At 44.3% G+C, this 17,167-nt stretch overlaps 2 protein-coding genes across 2 annotated transcripts in view; both read right to left on the bottom strand.

Moving 5' to 3' along the window:
- LOC130370292 (nectin-4-like) overlaps positions 1–8,919 on the bottom strand; it is a 16,961-nt gene extending 8,042 nt beyond the window's left edge. Inside the window, exons 1-5 of the mRNA XM_056576015.1 lie at positions 8,309–8,919; positions 4,350–4,547; positions 3,319–3,486; positions 2,088–2,366; positions 174–291 (exon numbers count right to left, since the gene is read on the bottom strand). Coding sequence (XP_056431990.1) covers positions 174–291; positions 2,088–2,366; positions 3,319–3,486; positions 4,350–4,547; positions 8,309–8,363 — 818 coding nt within the window. The 5' untranslated portion in view covers positions 8,364–8,919. The remainder of the gene's footprint in view (positions 1–173; positions 292–2,087; positions 2,367–3,318; positions 3,487–4,349; positions 4,548–8,308) is intronic.
- A 1,482-nt stretch (positions 8,920–10,401) lies between these two features.
- On the bottom strand, positions 10,402–16,996 carry fcer1g (Fc epsilon receptor IgFc epsilon receptor Ig). The gene is made up of 6 exons (XM_056575533.1): positions 16,753–16,996; positions 13,285–13,376; positions 12,988–13,041; positions 12,529–12,552; positions 12,092–12,199; positions 10,402–12,050 (listed from the first exon to the last, which is right to left on the bottom strand). Exons 1-5 carry the CDS (start codon positions 16,814–16,816, stop codon positions 12,134–12,136), a joined length of 300 nt encoding a protein of 99 aa, XP_056431508.1. The 5' UTR covers positions 16,817–16,996; the 3' UTR covers positions 10,402–12,050; positions 12,092–12,133.
- Between the last annotated feature and the right edge of the window lie 171 nt (positions 16,997–17,167).

Genomic DNA, 17,167 nt, shown 5'->3' with positions numbered 1-17,167 from the left:
TCCTTACTGAATGAAAAAAACACCTCAACCACGAGCAGACAAGAGCAATGCGGCATTAGTCAAGACCAGACACTTAGTCACGCGGCCTCCTCGCCTCTCCAGACAGTCAACACTCCCCCCCCCCCCCACACACACACACACACACACAGAACCCCCCTGGCCACTCCACTCACCTGGTCCAGGTGAATTCCTCAGGTATGGGGTTTCCCCCGCTCCGACAGTGCAGCATCGCCGTCTCCATGCCAACGAACCAGCTCGGACTGTAGCCGGACACCTCTGCGTTGGGGGGGTCTGTGGCGGGAGGGAGAGGGGGAGAGATTCGACAATCAGTCAGACACGAGAGTCATTTCTGGGAATATCTCTGTCAGTCGGAGTCATGCTGTTTTTTTTTTTATCGTGGGAAGATTATATGGGCGGATGATTAATGACGGGTTTGGTGGGTGATTTACTTTCAGGTGTTGATGTGCTTTACAATTTTACACCGGGACCTAATATTTCCAATCATTGTGGAACCAAAGAACTAATGCTGAACTAAGAACTGACTGAGAAGGCTGCAGCCATCACCTGCTTATGGGCTACTATGCGATCCTTAAGTAAATGGTGGCCCTTTAGTCATCTCCTCTAAAAGGTGTTGTTTTGGCCACTGACATGATCGGATTATATTATATCAGTGAAAGGATCCTGACAAAGATTTGAAACTCGTTTCTTTATCTTTCACTTGGACTCGGACTGTTTGTTCTTGTTTCCACCCGAGTCTCGATCTGAAATCTGGTTGCTGCATCCAGCAATCACAAAGGACTGCCAATCACAATCTCAACTTTCCTTCAACCAAATCTTTGAGATAACACTGAGCTACATTTGCTCGTCGTCCAACACAAACTCCCCTGTCTACAGCCGTCACTCACAACTCCACCGTTGTCTTCTTGCAGTGACCCAACTCTTGCAGGACTTGGACGCAATAACAACCGTGATCAGGGTAACGGTAAAAAAACGAGTTTGTAGGGATCTTTTCCATTATGTAAGAATATAATCTTAGCCTGTCAGAGGCAAAAACCAGCACTTTTAATTTAAAGAAGGTATGTGACGGATGCCATTGCCCTCAAAGATAACATTTGAACCCCTACTCGCAGATAACGAATGCAGCGGATTTCCATTTCATAAGTTGCATTCCTCATTAGGCTATTGGACCCAAAATGATCTGTAAAAAAGGTAAAGATTAAAAAAATTCCCAAAGCTTTTCTTTAAAGAGAAATGGATCACGAGAGTGAAAATAAGAAGGTCGCTGGGTTGTTCTGATGGTTCTGTCTCACAAGATGGCGCCCGGCGTGACGTACGTTCACCGTCACTATTGGGTGTTTCTGCTGTGTCTTTTACAGTAAAAGTCATTCATGAATATCTGAGAATTTTTTAGATAATGTAATGAAGACAATGCTATCTTGATGAAGTTCCACGCGCTTCTCCGCCTGTATGCAACATGCGTGTGCACATGTGCACGGCCTTGTGCGATTTACATCAGTCGCATCCTTCGATAGAGGACTTCTGCACCTTCTTCACAAGCTCAGGGGCTAGCGAGTACAGCTCCAAAAGGACCGCATGAGATAGCTAACTCTTTAGTCAGTTTGTTAGATTTAACATAACCAGAAGGAGTCTGTCAGATAACGTTTGCACCAGAATGAGCCTGTACACGCTAGGTTGCTTACGCTAACAGCGATACGCAGCATACATTGCTTGTTGACTGCTTTCACGTTAGTCGTGTAAGCTAGCTAATGGGCCCCGGAATGGAAAGTGGTGATTGTTCGGTAGCATCTTATCCTAGCTAACTTTGTTGTATACAGGAAATAGGTTAACCTTGCAATGGTCGGTGCTTGCCACTTGTTTCCGTGAACATCCTCACTTTACCGACAATGATATATTGGTTCTCCTTCTTCTGAGAAATTTACTTATTGTAAGTTGCTTTGGCTAAAAGCACCCGCTAAACGCCCTAAATGTAAATGTCAATGTTAGCTTCTAAACGCCCTAAATGTAAATGTCAATGTTAGCTTCTGAATGAGATGGCACCGCTAACACGCTAGCCGGGGCCGACTCACAGTGCACCACCACGTTGTTGCGGAGCCTCCGAGGCTCCTTCAGGGACTGGTGGGAGACCAGGCAGTCCAGCTTCTTGCCGTTCATGCTCCGCAGGGGGTGCAGGGAGTAGTGGGAGGACACGGAGCCGGTGTCGGAGGAGCGGTTGGTGGACTGGCCGTTGAGGTCGGTGTCCCAGGAGAGGCTGGGCAGCGGGCGGGCCACGGAGCGACAGGCGGCGGCCAGACGGTACGACTGGCCCTCCACCAGGATGACCGGGTCCAGGGAGGAGATGGGGACAGCTGGGGGGTGAGAGGGTAGGGGTCAGGGGTCATGCATGAGATGAGCAGGGGCAGACACTTGAGATCGGGAGTTAAACCAGGTTTGAGTGTGATTAGCCATTACAAGCTGTTTTAAACTTGGGCTTTTCCTGTATTTTAGTGACATCACAAGTGGCTGAACGGAAGTAGAATCATAGCATCATGGGGTGTCGTTCACGCAAAATTTCCGACGTCCTGAAAATGTTTTCCCCATAATTTCCAGCGAAGTGAACACACCACATGGATAGAAAAGCAATGTTTGCTACAGTCCACTGGGTAATCTTCCTCTTCTGTCATCACAAGAGGGCGTGTCCACCTAGATGTGTGGACACGCTCTATCATCTACCAGCCTATCCAATGAACTGTAGCAAAAGTTACTCATACGTCGGAGTTGACCCGCCCACTTGTGATGTCAGAAGTGGTTTTCAAAACGGCTTGTAATGGCTCGCACACCTGGTGGTATAATATGTCACCTTCAAAGGTAAACTACAACGCTCAGCTATTTTCTCATGCAGGGAGAGTATTGCCTAATTTGTGTAACGTGAAAAATCGCAGTCCTTGACAACAGCTCCGTTTCCAGGACAACAATTGGAAAGGGTTGGACCAGTGATATCATGAACAAGCAGCACTCGGTTAAAGTAGAAGATAGCTGAGCGTGACGGTTCCCCTGGAGCTCCTAAGGTCAGGGTGGATGGGGTTAGGTTTGGTTAATGGCGTTAATGCCAGTGGGGAGTGTGTTCACGCAGTGCGCGTGCACAGCCTCACCCACTCATAGTAATCACGTAATCATTGCGCAACTACGGTGGTTCATTAAAATAATAGATGCACTGAAGTTGACACTCGGCAGTTGGATTCAAGCGGCTGTTTCATTGGTTGGTGGATGACAGTTGGTGGAGAAGGCGGGGGGGGGGGGGGGGGGGGGGGGGTTGCTTACTCCAGACAGTGAGTGTCAGCTTCTGGTCAAAGTTCCCGGCTGGGAAGGTGCTGATGTGGCAGGTGTAGCTGCCCTCGTCCACCACCTCCGTGGTCAGGATGACCAGGCTGGAGTCCACCATGGGCTCGCTGCTCTGGAACCGCACACGGCCTGACCACGGCCCGAACGCTGGGGGGGGGGATAGAGGTAAAGGTTAGATCCAAAACGGTGGTGGTGGTAACGATGATGATGATGATGATGATGATGATGAGGGTGGTGGGGATGATGATGAGGGCAGTGGTGATGATGCAGAAGTACATCATTAAGAAAGTAAAGTAAAAAGTCTGTCATGTTACCTGTCTGTCTGTCTTTCATGGTACCTGTCTGTCTGTCTATCTGTCAGGTTATTTGTCTGTCTCTCTGTCTGTCTCTGAAGTTACATTTCTGTCTGTCTGTTTTTCTGTCAGGTAACTTGTCTGTCTGTCTATCTGTCAGGTTATTTGTGTGTGTGTGTGTGTGTGTGTGTGTGTGTGTGTGTGTGTGTGTGTGTGTGTGTGTGTGTGTGTGTGTGTGTGTGTGTGTGTGTGTGTGTGTGTGTGTGTGTGTGTGTCTGTCTGTCTGTCAGGTGACCCCTCTTCCTGTCAGTCTGTCCGTCAGGTGACCAGTCTGTCAGGTGACCTCTGTCTCTCGGTCTGTCGCCGAAGTTACCTGTCTATCTGTCCGTCAGGGTACCTGTCTGTCCGTCTGTTTGTCTGGCTTACAGGTTACCTGTCTGTCTGTCTGTCTGTCTGTCTGACAGGTTACCTGTCTGTCTGTCTGTCTGTCTGTCTGTCTGTCTGTCTGTCTGTCTGTCTGTCTGTCTGTCTGTCTGTCTGTCTGTCTGTCTGTCAGGTTACCTGTCTGTCTGTCTGTCTGTCTGTCTGTCTGTCTGTCTGTCTGTCTGTCTGTCTGTCTGTCTGTCTGTCAGGTTACCTGTTTGTCTGTCTGTCTGTCTGTCTGTCTGTCTGTCTGTCTGTCAGGTTACCTGTCTGTCTGTCTGTCCGTCACGTTACCTGTCTGTCCGTCCTGATGATGGGCAGCCATGATCTGGTCCCGGCCGCCGCCGGGCCCCTCTTTGTACCAGCTGACCTGTATCACCGTCGACTTGACCCCGGGGTCGTCCCGGTAACGGCAGGGCAGCACCGTCTCCTTCTCCGCCAGCGAGAGCAAGGCATGGTCGGGGGGTGCGTCAAGGAACTCCCCCCTCCCCACTGGGGGGAGAGAGAGAGAGAGAGAGAGAGAGAGAGAGAGAGAGAGAGAGAGAGAGAGAGAGAGAGAGAGAGAGAGAGTGAAAAAATACATTCAAAGAGTAAATGTAAGTGTAAAGTGTATATATAAACATAAACAATACATATTGGTTTTTTTCTGATCCATTGGGATCCATTCAAAGTATTTAAAGTAATTTTCTACGTTGCATGTTAATGCACCTCGGAAAATCTTTTTGGTGTATGGTTTACCTTTTGGTGATGTACTGAATCAATCCTTTTATTTCACAAGGACCTATTCAAAATGGTTGGCAATGACAATAATGCCATTTGAACAATTCAATGAAATCGCAATTATCATATATATTATGTATGCATATAAATATATTTAACTCTCACTTATCTCTTACTGCGGACGAATGACAGAATGGTGGCATGAGATCAAAAGAGAATGAGGACAAGATAGTGAAAACAAGGAAGACATAACATTTCAATATTCGAACCTGTAATAACCCGATGAACCTTAACCCGATGAGGCTGTTTCTTTGTTCAATATTTGAACCTGGCTGTACAGACATATGTGAGCTGTTACAATAGCCTACTGTCTACTATTAAAGTGGGCGCCTATGTGATGACGTGCCGAAGAAATCCATTAAGCTTGCCTTAATAATGACCCATCACTCACACACACAAACGCACACACACAAACACACACACTCTCTCTATCATTCTATTTAATTAGCTGCATAAACTAGTTCATATAAGTTAGATATAAGGTGGTCACACACGCACAATAGACATGCATGCACAATCTGCAGGCTTCTGACCCTGTGACCTAAAATGGCCACCTTTAAACTGGAAGTAAATACAATAATCCTAACAACCTGCGTTGTCCATTATCACCCTCCGAGTGTTGAGTGTAGAGGTGATGAGACGGTTGGTTGGGGGTGGAAGGGAGAGAGGAGGGGGGAGAGGAGGGGGAGAGGGGAGGGGGAGAGAGGAGGGGGAGCGAGGAGGGGGAGATGGAGTTTGAACAATAGTTAACACACACAGAAAGGAGAGGGATGAACCATGCATGTTATGTCTCCGCAGTAAGAGACAAGCGGCGTTTGTTGAGACGGGGGTGAGACAGGAGGTGAGACAAGGGGTGAGACGGGAGAGTGAAGAGGCATCCTGTCCGACGTGTTGCTCAAGACGAGCTGTCTTAGAGCATTTATACACACACACCAACACACCCACACACACTCTTGTATGCACACACATACACACACACACACATAAACTCTCACACACACACACACACACACACACATACATACACTCACACACAGTCACCAATATATTCACTCACATTAATTGACAAACACAATCACAAACACAGACACACAAATGCACCCACACACAAACACACACAAACACTCCAACACAAACGCACCCACACATATACACTCACACACACACACAAACACACATACACATACAAAAGCACACACACACACACACTCTCTCATGCGTAAACACAATCATGTAGAAACACAATCACAAACACACGTATACGGACACCCTAGTGCCGACAGACAGATAAGGAGGGACAGGTATACAGACAGACAGACAGACAGACAGACAGACAGACAGACAGACAGACAGACAGACAGAGAGAGAGAGACACCCAGAAACATGCACAGTGTCGCCTTTAAACGGACTGGTCCCAGACGCAAAGCTAACACCTGCCAGTCTGTGAAGCCTCTGTTTGTGTATACAAACCAACTAGAATAACTGGTGGATCCCTCATGGCATGCTCCTGTTCAATGAACCTTTTAACGGTTAAATGTTTTGTGTCCTTGTTGTCTTTTCAAATTATTAGTCACTACTGATGTATAGATAAATAGGACTCACAAATGATGTGGAACAGTGATGATCTAAAGGGACATCTGGCCCAGTGGAGGGCCAGAAGGGGCTATTATGCCATGTTTCCACTGCAGGGTGCGGTACGTTTCGGTTCGCCTCAGTCCGGTAGGGAGGGGGCGGTATAGCCCAGCTCAGTTCCGAGGTCGCATTTCTACCGCCGACAGTACCCTTTATGTTAGGCCGGATGTCGATCGCCGCGGCAGCTACTAAACATCGTAAACAACGTCTTCCTCCCCAAGAATGCAGAGGAACGTCTCCACCTCCTTGTTCGCCCAAGCAAGGGTTTAACGTGACATGTTCATTGTAAAGAATAATACCTCGAGGCTACTGTTTGTTTGTTTGTTTGTTTGTTTGTTTTTATCCCCACGTCGCCCGGAAGTGACGATTCTGTCGACCAATCAACGGAGGTGTGTAGCTCGAATTTTCCTGCACCCTTTCAGGCGTCTCAGTACCCCAACGGAGGAGTAGCCTACTGAAGACGAGGGAAAAACGAGCGTGGCTCAGTCCGGGTCACGCCCACTTTTGGCGGTGGAAACGCAATCCGTACCTCACCTTTGCAAACCGAACCGTACCGCGCCTTGCATTGGAAACGCGCCATTAGGAGCTCCCATGGTTGTTACATTTGGAAAACAAATGAAGTTGTGTCATCTTTAATTTCACAATGCCCAACACAAGAGCATTTGTTTGTATTTTAGTTACACCATGTGGCAAGTTCACAATTACAACTGAACGTCATTTTGGATATGTTTAGTTGACAACGGGGTGGTCCCTGGTGAAATCTATCATTGGTCTGATATATCTTTATCCTATCTTTATAGTTTGTCATTTAACTACTAAACGTGGCACACGCTAATAAAGACTACATATTTGGGACGGAGTGCCACTGTTAAGGAACAACAGCGTACACGTCAACCAATTAGCAACGGTCCAATCAAAGTTGAACAACCTCCCGTTGTCTCCAAACGGGGTGGAGCCAAGCATCAATTAATCTCAAGCCATGGTGTCTTTTCATCTTGAAAGGAAGTTCCTAGTCGTCAAAAAAAACAATTGGTCGATGACACACAGTTTCTATCAAACACAACCTAGGGTTCGTCACTCTGAGGTTTAAGGGCTGGAGTGGAATCTGCCTGTGCGACATTACTGCGCTCCGCCAGCGCCCTGCTCCCTGGAGCCATCTACGCCTTTCCTACACATGCGGGACATTGTTGGGCCGCACACGACACCTGCTCTCTACTCACACACCACTGGTGACTAGCAGCCTATTCATCCTGTGGCTCTAGGGAGACACAGAGGGCCAATACACGTGTGGTCAGAGAGGGGTTTTCCTCGATATACACGCACACACACAGACGCATGCAGGCACGCACGCACACACAAACAGACAGACACACACACATGCGCGCGCGCACCTACACACAGACACAGACACACACACACACACACACACACACACACACACACACACACACACACACACACACACACACACACACACACACACACACACATCAGTACACTGCATCACAGGCAGGTGTGGACAGGTCAACAGCGACCCGTTTTTCCAGAATTGCCACACAATACTCTTCCGTCCTACCTTGCTGATAGTTCATCAAGAGGCAAATGTGAGCATTTTAAGAAAACATGAACATGAAACCGCCAATCTTCCTCACTTTAAACGTTATAGACTTCATGAAAATACAATAAAACGCCCCCATGATAATCGCTCAAATTAAACTGAACTGGGCAGTATCCAAAACGCGCACTTCCAGGGAAATAAACACACCAACAAACCACCAAGATCAATCTTAAACAACCCTGGTAAGGAAAATATGAAGAACAAGCGAAACGCCATGTCTTACCAGAAACGGAGCTGACCAGCAGACAGAGAGAGAGCGCTCTGAGCAGCGATACCATCCTCCACCTGGGGGTCCCAAAGGCAGTGCTGAGGGGATGTCGGGCTGTAAGGTGGGATCACTGCTCTATCTATGTCTGCAGGACATGGGTTCCAGTACACCGTCTGCGTCTCCTCCTCAGGTTCAGCCCCGGTCAGCGGGTGGGAAGCGAGAACACAATCAAGAACTTAAAGTAACCCCTTTAAGTAGATCAAACGCAACACACCCCCCCAAAAGGACAATATCTCCAAATGGACGCTCCGGGGGAAGGGCCGTGCGTCGTCTGTGCGTTAAACCTTTAGATCGCGCTCTAGCCCGCGAGATGGAAGGGAAAAACCACCCAATTGTTCCTTTGTAAAATGTTTAAATCCTTTAATCTTCGTCACTTGTTGTTCTGTTCTGCTCTCGGCCAGGCAGGGGGGAATACGTTCGTCCCGTGGAAGAAAAAAAAACCAAGGCGCAGCTACCTGTTTGGTGTACACCTGTCGCAACCTCTCTCTCTCTCTCCCTCCCTCTCTCTCTCTATCTCAAACTCACACACACACGCACATACACGCACACACGCGCATCCAAACAGGCACAAGTACACGCGCGCAGGCACACGCGCGCTCACACACACCCAAACACGCACACACACACACGCACACACTCCTGCACGAAAGTCACCTTTCCGGTTCGGGCTGAGCGGCTGACAGTTATATTCTAGCCTTTACACGCTCCGGCGCACCAACAGGGCTTAGAACGACACCAGGAATGTCGTCCTGCCTTTACAACGACTGCATGGATAAAATTCAAAGTAGTATTATAGGTTCCTTAAGGTCTGTGTGTGTGTGTGTGTGTGTGTGTGTGTGTGTGTGTGTGTGTGTGTGTGTGTGTGTGTGTGTGTGTGTGTGTGTGTGTGTGTGTGTGTGTGTGTGTGTGTGTGTGTGTGTGTGTGTGTGTGTGTGTGTGTGTGTGTGAATGAATTTAACTCATTATCTTTGGTTACTACAAGATACTACAGACAGGTTTAATATTATACACATTCCCTCGTTTCAATCCCAAGAATCTGCCTTAGGATGGTTAGAAGCTGTGGTATTGGTCTGAGTCACCGGCTGTATGTGGACCTGCTGTTTGTTCATTAAAAAAACAAATCGAATTGTAATCGAATAGATTGTCCAATAGGTGGCGTCTGATTCCCTTCTGAGACGAGAAATGCTGATCACACACCAACACACCAACACACACGCTGATCAATGCTGAAGGCGTGAAGACATAACTCCATAACTCCATAACTTCCACTCGACCCATCCTAAAAAATGAAACCAGCACACCACAGTATTTTTGATTTACTCTATAATGTCCTGGAGCATGCACTTTTTACCTTTTCTGTAATCATGCCTATAATCGAACCAGCAAACCATAATAATTTCTCTGTTCGAGATGTACCATTTCGTTTGTTCATTAGTTGTATCAATCTCACCAACATACCACAGAGGTCCATTATGGATCTTTATTCATTCATATTGCCTTTGATTGATTGTTTGATTTAATAATCACTTTTATCCAATCAGCTTCCCCACTCTCGTTCCAGATTGGATCGGTCCAATCAAGGGAGTCGACCAGCGACGTATAAACCCTCCTGTAGCTGGAGAAGGGGGAGGGGGCTCTGAGTGCATCGTGTTGGTGTCAGTGCTGGCTGCAGACCACTTGTAGGGCAACATACTGTTTATTTGCATTATTGTATGATAATTGTGATACAATAATTATGATAATGTTTTAAGTGTAATCATACATTTTTTTGGGATGTTGGACTCATGTATTTTTTAACCCTCTCCGCCACAAATTCTCTGGTACTCTACCTGCATTACATCATAATTATGTATCAGTCTTGATGCCATATAGATTCTATGTTTTACAGTAAATAACTTCTCCAGAAATGTTTAGCTGTTTAAAGTGTGCTCCACATTTGAGGCAGGTTGCCAATTGGGCCTCTAAAGATACTAAGCAAATTTGCCAAAAAAATAAATATATATATATATATAGATATATATATATATAAGAAGGAAAAAACTTTTTGGTGAGGCAACACATTTCAGTTTAATGTAGGATCACGTGGAGTGGTCACAGCACTAAGGGTTTCAGGGGGTCAGATAGCTCATTTCATTTCAGCTATTTAGATATTCACTTTGAGAAAGAGCTTGATATTTGGTTCAAGAAAGGTTGTTCAGTTTGGGTGGGTCATCAGGTTTCAACGAGTGAGTGTCAGAGTGTAAGGATAGTTTCACATTTCAGTGTAAATTGTATTCAAATTGAGTTTGAAGGCGTTAGACGTTAGACGTTAGATTTAGATAAGTGAGCAGTTTGGGAGGGTGAAATGGACATGCAGAAGCAGTGTTTCGGAGCCCATCCAAACACATGGGACTTCCTGTGGCATCTGCTCTAGAAATAACCCTGAAGCAAGCCCGTTCTCACCCTCAGGTGTCAACACACACACATAGACCCACTGGTGTGTACATCAGACGCAGGCACGCAAACAGGAAGTGAGGTCAGACTATGCGGGGAAGGTTGAGAGGCTGGTTTCCATTGCGCCCCCACCAGAGGATTGACACAGCTCCCACAAACACACAAATGTATATCTCCTTTATATCTTTAATGACAACGACATGAAATATATTGCACTAGTTTTTAAAGCAATAACAAACACGTGTGATGCTGATACATGATGAGTTGAAGAAATATAGAGGAAACAGGTTAGCCCACTTCCATATTCTATGTACAATACATATTTGATTTGAGACAAAAGGTATGACAATTTTAAAAGTATCATCTGGCCACAGCCCAAAGAAAGAAAGAAAAAAATAACATGGAAAATATTCACCAACAGCAAAAACATTGAAACAGCTGGCGTTAAAAACATTTACGCCAACTGTGTAACATTTATCTTGTAGAACTCGAGAAGGTGTGAACATATCAAAAGGCAGATGGAAGAACGTTGAAGATGGAACCCAGACACCTTTCTGTCGGTTGACATCCCACCACCCCGACCACCAGATCATCACCTCCTCAACAGACCCCTGGTGTATCGCACATCGTGCAGAAAGCCCGTCTATGTCTCCCTTCTGTTGTGTCGGCTCACATGTTATTATTTCCATGTGTCTATGTGTGGCCAGGCGCACGCACACGCAACGCATGCGACAACACATGTGTTGTTGTACACAAACAAAGGCACTACAGTCTCAACTTTGCCTGCCCTGTTTTGCATAAATATTTGCAAAGGATTCGAAGGAGAGCATCAGGTGTTTTACCGCTTCTTATTTCCGCCTAGACACATTTCCACACAGAAGAATGAAGAAGCAAGCATAATATAACACATTAATGTTGTTCGAATGAGTATGGATAATAAAGTTGATAAATTAATGTCGCTAGTATGACTATGGATAATATAGTTCATACATTAATGTTTTTAAAATGACTATGGATAATATAGATTATACACAGAATGACTATGGATAATATAGTTCATGCATTCATGTTGTTAGAATGACTAGATAATATAGTTCATGAATGAATGTTGCTTGAATGGCTGTGGATAATATAGTTGGCTGTGGATAATATACAAAGATGACTCGATGGATGATATAGTTTATACGTTTGTGTTAGAATGTCTGCATAATACAGTTGATAGATGAATGTTGTTAGAATGACTAGATAATATAGTTTATACATTAATATTGTTAGAATGACTATGGATGATATAGTTTATACATTGGTTGTCAGCCTCACAAACCGACGGAGCTGAAACCGACTGGCTCACATGTTTGGATTCTTCTTCATGCCGACCGTCTCATATGTGTCCTGAGTGTGAGATGCCAGGCCCTGTGGGGGGGGAGACAACATGAGACACATGAGGTCAGTTTCAGTTCTTTATCACATCCACACACACTATTCACAGACACACAGTGTCTCACCGACGCTTTGCACACTTTCGCGCACACCCAAAGACAAGTTTCAGGGTCACAAACGCACACACACACTGAACACACGCACACACACACACTCACAGAAAACCGAAACTACCTGTCGTTGAAATTGAAAGCAAGCCAAGGTGAACACATGTTAAAGACCTACAAACTAGAAATCTGATCCTTGCTGAGATTTGAACCCAGGTGCTGTTCCAATTCCATGCCCCCGTTGAGTTCGCTTACCGTGTATACTCCTTCTTCCGCTGGCTGTTTGGGACGCAAACATAAAAAGTTTACCACCACATATACAAATGCAGACCCAACCAACACAAGCCGAACAAACAGTTCTTTAAATTAAAGGGCGGGCAGACGTATGGGAGGTGAGAGGATGAGTTGAATTTCTGTTTTTCATGCTCAGAGGATGTGTGGTAGTATGAAAGATAAGGGTGATGCTGATTTATTTCAGTGTGTGCTTTCATTGTACGTGTGTGTGTTCATTGTTTGTGTGAATGTGTTCATTGTTTGTGTGAATGTGTTCATTGTGTGTGTGTGTGTGTGTGTGTGTGTGTGTGTGTGTGTGTGTGTGTGTGTGTGTGTGTGTGTGTGTGTGTGTGTGTGCCTTGTTTGTGTGAGTGGTTTCATTGTGTGTGTTCATTGTGTGTGTTCATTGTGGGTGTGTTCATTGTGTGCGTGTTTGTGTACCTTCTTCCCCTTTATTGGAGGAGTTTGAGCCTTCGAACGACTCATCTGTTGACGCTGGTTGAGGAGTGAGAGAAAAAAAAGATTATTGGTGATAGAAGCGCGTGTGTGGACCTTGTTAAGCTTTCCTTTTTCCATTCCGAAAGTTATCAGACATGTTTGTATTTTATTTGGGGCATTTTTCATGCAGAAGGGTCAAGTTAAAAGCCCCCCCCCCTCCTTTCTTTTCCTCAACAATAAAAACAAGAATTAAAAAACAATATAAAAGAAAGCTTAACAGAAGCACATTAAACTACTCACCCTGATTCTGAAATAGAGCACGGTCAGGATGATCCCGTAGAAGAACAGGATGCCGTCCAGAAGGTAGCACACCTCAGGCTCCGTCAGCGCCGCTGCACAGAGAAAGTCATTGAGTGGTGTGAGTGTAATGCTGGCCTCTATTGGGCTAACGGGGGTACTATACACAAAGTGATATTCGAAGTAGCAATTGATAAAAAGAGGGGGCGAACTGTCTGAGGTAAGGGTAGCCTAGATGTTTCTAACGGTTGGGTAAAGCAATTCTACGGCATCAAATCTTACCAAATAATAATTTAAAATATTATTTAAATGTAGGCTAGAAATATGATTACCAGTTTCAATTTCTACAATAAAGCAATACAATTAAGAGAAGAATCCATAGGCCAACACACAACAATTTGACAAGTAAACTAAACTGAAACATTGGTCAAGGCTCTTGATCACGGGTTCATTTAAATGCTTGTTTTTATTCTCGTAAAAACAGTGCTGTACATTTATCTTTTGGTTAAATACAATTTACATAAAATGTATATTAAGCAAATAAACTATTATTAATTATTATGATGTTGTATAATGTTACTAATGTCCAGTCGTGAGTGACATTCTCAGAAACACGAAAAACAAATCTGGTATATTAATTCACAGGACCCGTATTACTCAGTGTATAGACTATACCAAACATTTATGGAAAATAACTAATATTAATGAAGAGATGCAATAAATTTGACTTGATACCCTTATATTTTGCACTTACATATTCCGTTTCACAATCCTAACCTGATTTTTTTCATATTCAATTTGTGCGTGTGCGTGTTGTTTTGTAGTGAGCTTTGACACAAGAAGAGCTTTTGTCCTTTGTAATAGAATCCGGACTCAAAGGCCTGGACTTGGTCTTAATTGGTGGTGTGAAAAAGGGTTCACATCTGCATCTTTATTAGTGTTGGTGAGTGTTTAAGACGAGAGAGCAGCAATGGCTGCTGCTGAGTTTCCTACCGGCTAAAAGTGACCGCTGTGGTAGAGACCACAGAGGATGGAAGACTAGAAGAGGAAGAAAAATAGAGAAGGGCATTGGGGAGGTGGTGGGGGTGGAGGAGCAGAGAAGGGGAAGAGAGACACTTTGACCTGCGACTGCATTGCTTTTAAAGTGTCTCCGAAACAAACATGTGATTTAGTTTCAACGTATATTTGGCTTTCCAAACAGCAAATGGACCATGCAAACGATACTCAGATTCTGTCTATTTTAAGTTGGTCATAAGGTGAGTTGGTCATAGGATGTTATAATAAAGCCCTTTTTTAACCCATAAAGAGCCTTCTATTTCACGACGACGTTTCAAAAAGGCCACTCCCTAGTGCAGCCTTCCTCATTTCATTTTGCAATCATTTTCTTTGTGTGCTATCTTTCATGTGTAATCATTGGGCGGTCTTCTCCAAAGTGGGCCTGAGTGTGGAACTCTTTGTTCTGTTTTCCTCCCCCAGCCAGCGTTAGGAAAGCAGCTAGGTGAATGAGGTTCATAGATTTTTTGGCATGGGCGGGGCCGTGGGAACTAAAACAGTTAAGGTATGATTAGACCAAATCGAGCCAGAGGGAGAAAACTAGTTTGACAACGTATTTCCAGTGTGCTGCTCGTCCCATTAAAGGCTTTTCTAATGGGTAAACAGAAACATGATATCAGATATTCGGTTGAAGGTGAAGACAGACACTTGTCTTGAACAAGTTGCCGTGACAACCTTTCAACAACATCCAGCTGTTGACACGAGGGTAAACATTACTTTTCTGAAATGTTGGCACAGATTGTGGAAGAGGTGAAGAGTAGGACTGTGAGAATAAAAGCTTTCACTTCATTCATGATGACTTTTAAGAAAAGTCACTGTAAACAAACGGAGGTATTGCGTTTGTGGGCTGAAGATCCAAAAGGCACACCTATTCAACAACGGTGAATAGGTGTGCCTATTGTGAATAGGGGTGCTTATTCACTGCTAATTCTCTAAAAAAAACAGTCCAAGGGGTGTTAAGAAAAAAATAAGCCTAAAGCTGGAATGAAGAGTTCAATCAAGTTTGATATATTTGTGTGCACGTGTCCGGTAGAGTAGAAAGTCCTCCTTACTTCCCAATCGTCATTCTTGGGAACGCTTCAAAAGTGCCCAACACCAACTAGCGTGATCAGATCCAATAACACAAGTTCTACCAGTCTGTCCTGCAAGGTCTTCCCAGCCTCCATTACAGCAGACAGGTGGTAAAGGTTGGGTTCAGGGTTAGCCCTCGCACAAGCAAATCAGGAAGGGTAGTTGTAGTTCTGTTTATACGGAACCAGATATCCATCGTGTACATAACTCCAAGGCTAGTTTAATATTTGTCTATGCATTCTTTAGAGGTTTTTAATGGGTGCAACTTTTTTTAGGATACATTTGAGTGTAAGATTTGGGTGATTGAGTGAAGTGTCGGTAACACTTTATAATAAGGTGCCATGGCAAACTAGTCAGTACCTAACTCTTTGTTAATATTTGTTAATTGTTACTAAAATATCTATTTGGTTGGGGTTATGCAAACAACTAATATTTAATTAATGATGAAAAAGCGATTAACTTGTGCCAAATAGATATTTTAGTAACAATTAACAAATATTAACAAAGGGTTAGGCAATGACTATTTTGCTATTTATTATGGCAACCTTATTATAAAGTGTTACCCAAGTGTCAACTGGAGAACCAAAACCTGTGTCAGCTGCTGCAGCCTGCTGCATGCTAGTTGGGAGGTGACAACTATTAGGCAACACAGGCCTGATATCGGGGCCTGACGTCAGACCAACAGGAGCCCAGTCATGTTCCTTGTAGGTTTAGAAGTGTAGCGATCATTCAATCATGTTGCCCATCTCCCCTCAAGTTTTGATGGCCTTCAAGTGTGAAGGCTCCCCATGCTCTCCTTTAGAAATATAGAACTGAATATTTGACTTTGTTTTTAATTAATATTTTTAATTGCTTGTTTTTGCGTCGTTTTACTAAATTTGTAGACCACTCAATACTTGATAACAAAACTTGTGTGCGTCACAAGACATTTTACACAACATAATCCATTACAACCCATCAAGCTTTACTTAGCCAGAAATGATCAATTAAGATATTTTTATTAAATCTGCCCATATAGCTATATGCCTATAAGGTTATTTTTGGTACAGTAAAAACAGTAACAATTAAAAATTGAATAAATTAAAGTGAATCATAGGCCCCATTAAAATAGATTTGATGTGGCTATGACGACTTTAATGTTTATGAACTACTTTCGGTCCTTTTTCAAATTTTTCTTTATTATACCATTTCCGGTTTAAACAAATAAACCATTTACAAATCCCTCTCAAAAGTTGATGAATACTAGGTCTCAAATATAATCAGATATTCGGCAATATATCAGCCACCCAATCTTATATCGGATAGTCAGAAACCTACAAGTGTATCAGAAACGTATCAGATACTCACCAACACTGCAGAAATGCATCCACAGCACTAAGGCTGAGAGAGTCAGCCGACTGCCCGCCATCATTACGACCAAGAGTGTCAACTTTAATGTATCTTCACCTGCAAATCAACAGACTGCCTTAACCAGACTGGGCAAGGACGAGCCTGAAATGAAACAAAGCCTTTTTTTCTTACTTTTGACTTCTAGAGAATATGTTCCGCTTTTGTCTTCTCTTAAAAACCCCAAGGGGAAGTTGTGGTCTCCAGCTCTATGTCCATTCCGCTAAGATCGCGTCAGACCACTCCCCTACCCTGATCGACACACCATAAGAAGGGCATCCTTTCATCTCTATGAAGCACTCAGCTTGCCCTGCTCTCAGCCGTCACCTATATAATGTATACACACATCTATACATCGGCTTGTGTGACCTCATTC

The sequence above is a fragment of the Gadus chalcogrammus genome, chromosome 17, assembly GCF_026213295.1.
Source record: "Gadus chalcogrammus isolate NIFS_2021 chromosome 17, NIFS_Gcha_1.0, whole genome shotgun sequence".
Lineage (NCBI taxonomy): Eukaryota > Metazoa > Chordata > Actinopteri > Gadiformes > Gadidae > Gadus > Gadus chalcogrammus.
The sequence above is the reverse complement of the archived record's forward strand: the minus strand, read 5'-3'. Positions and strand labels throughout refer to the sequence as shown.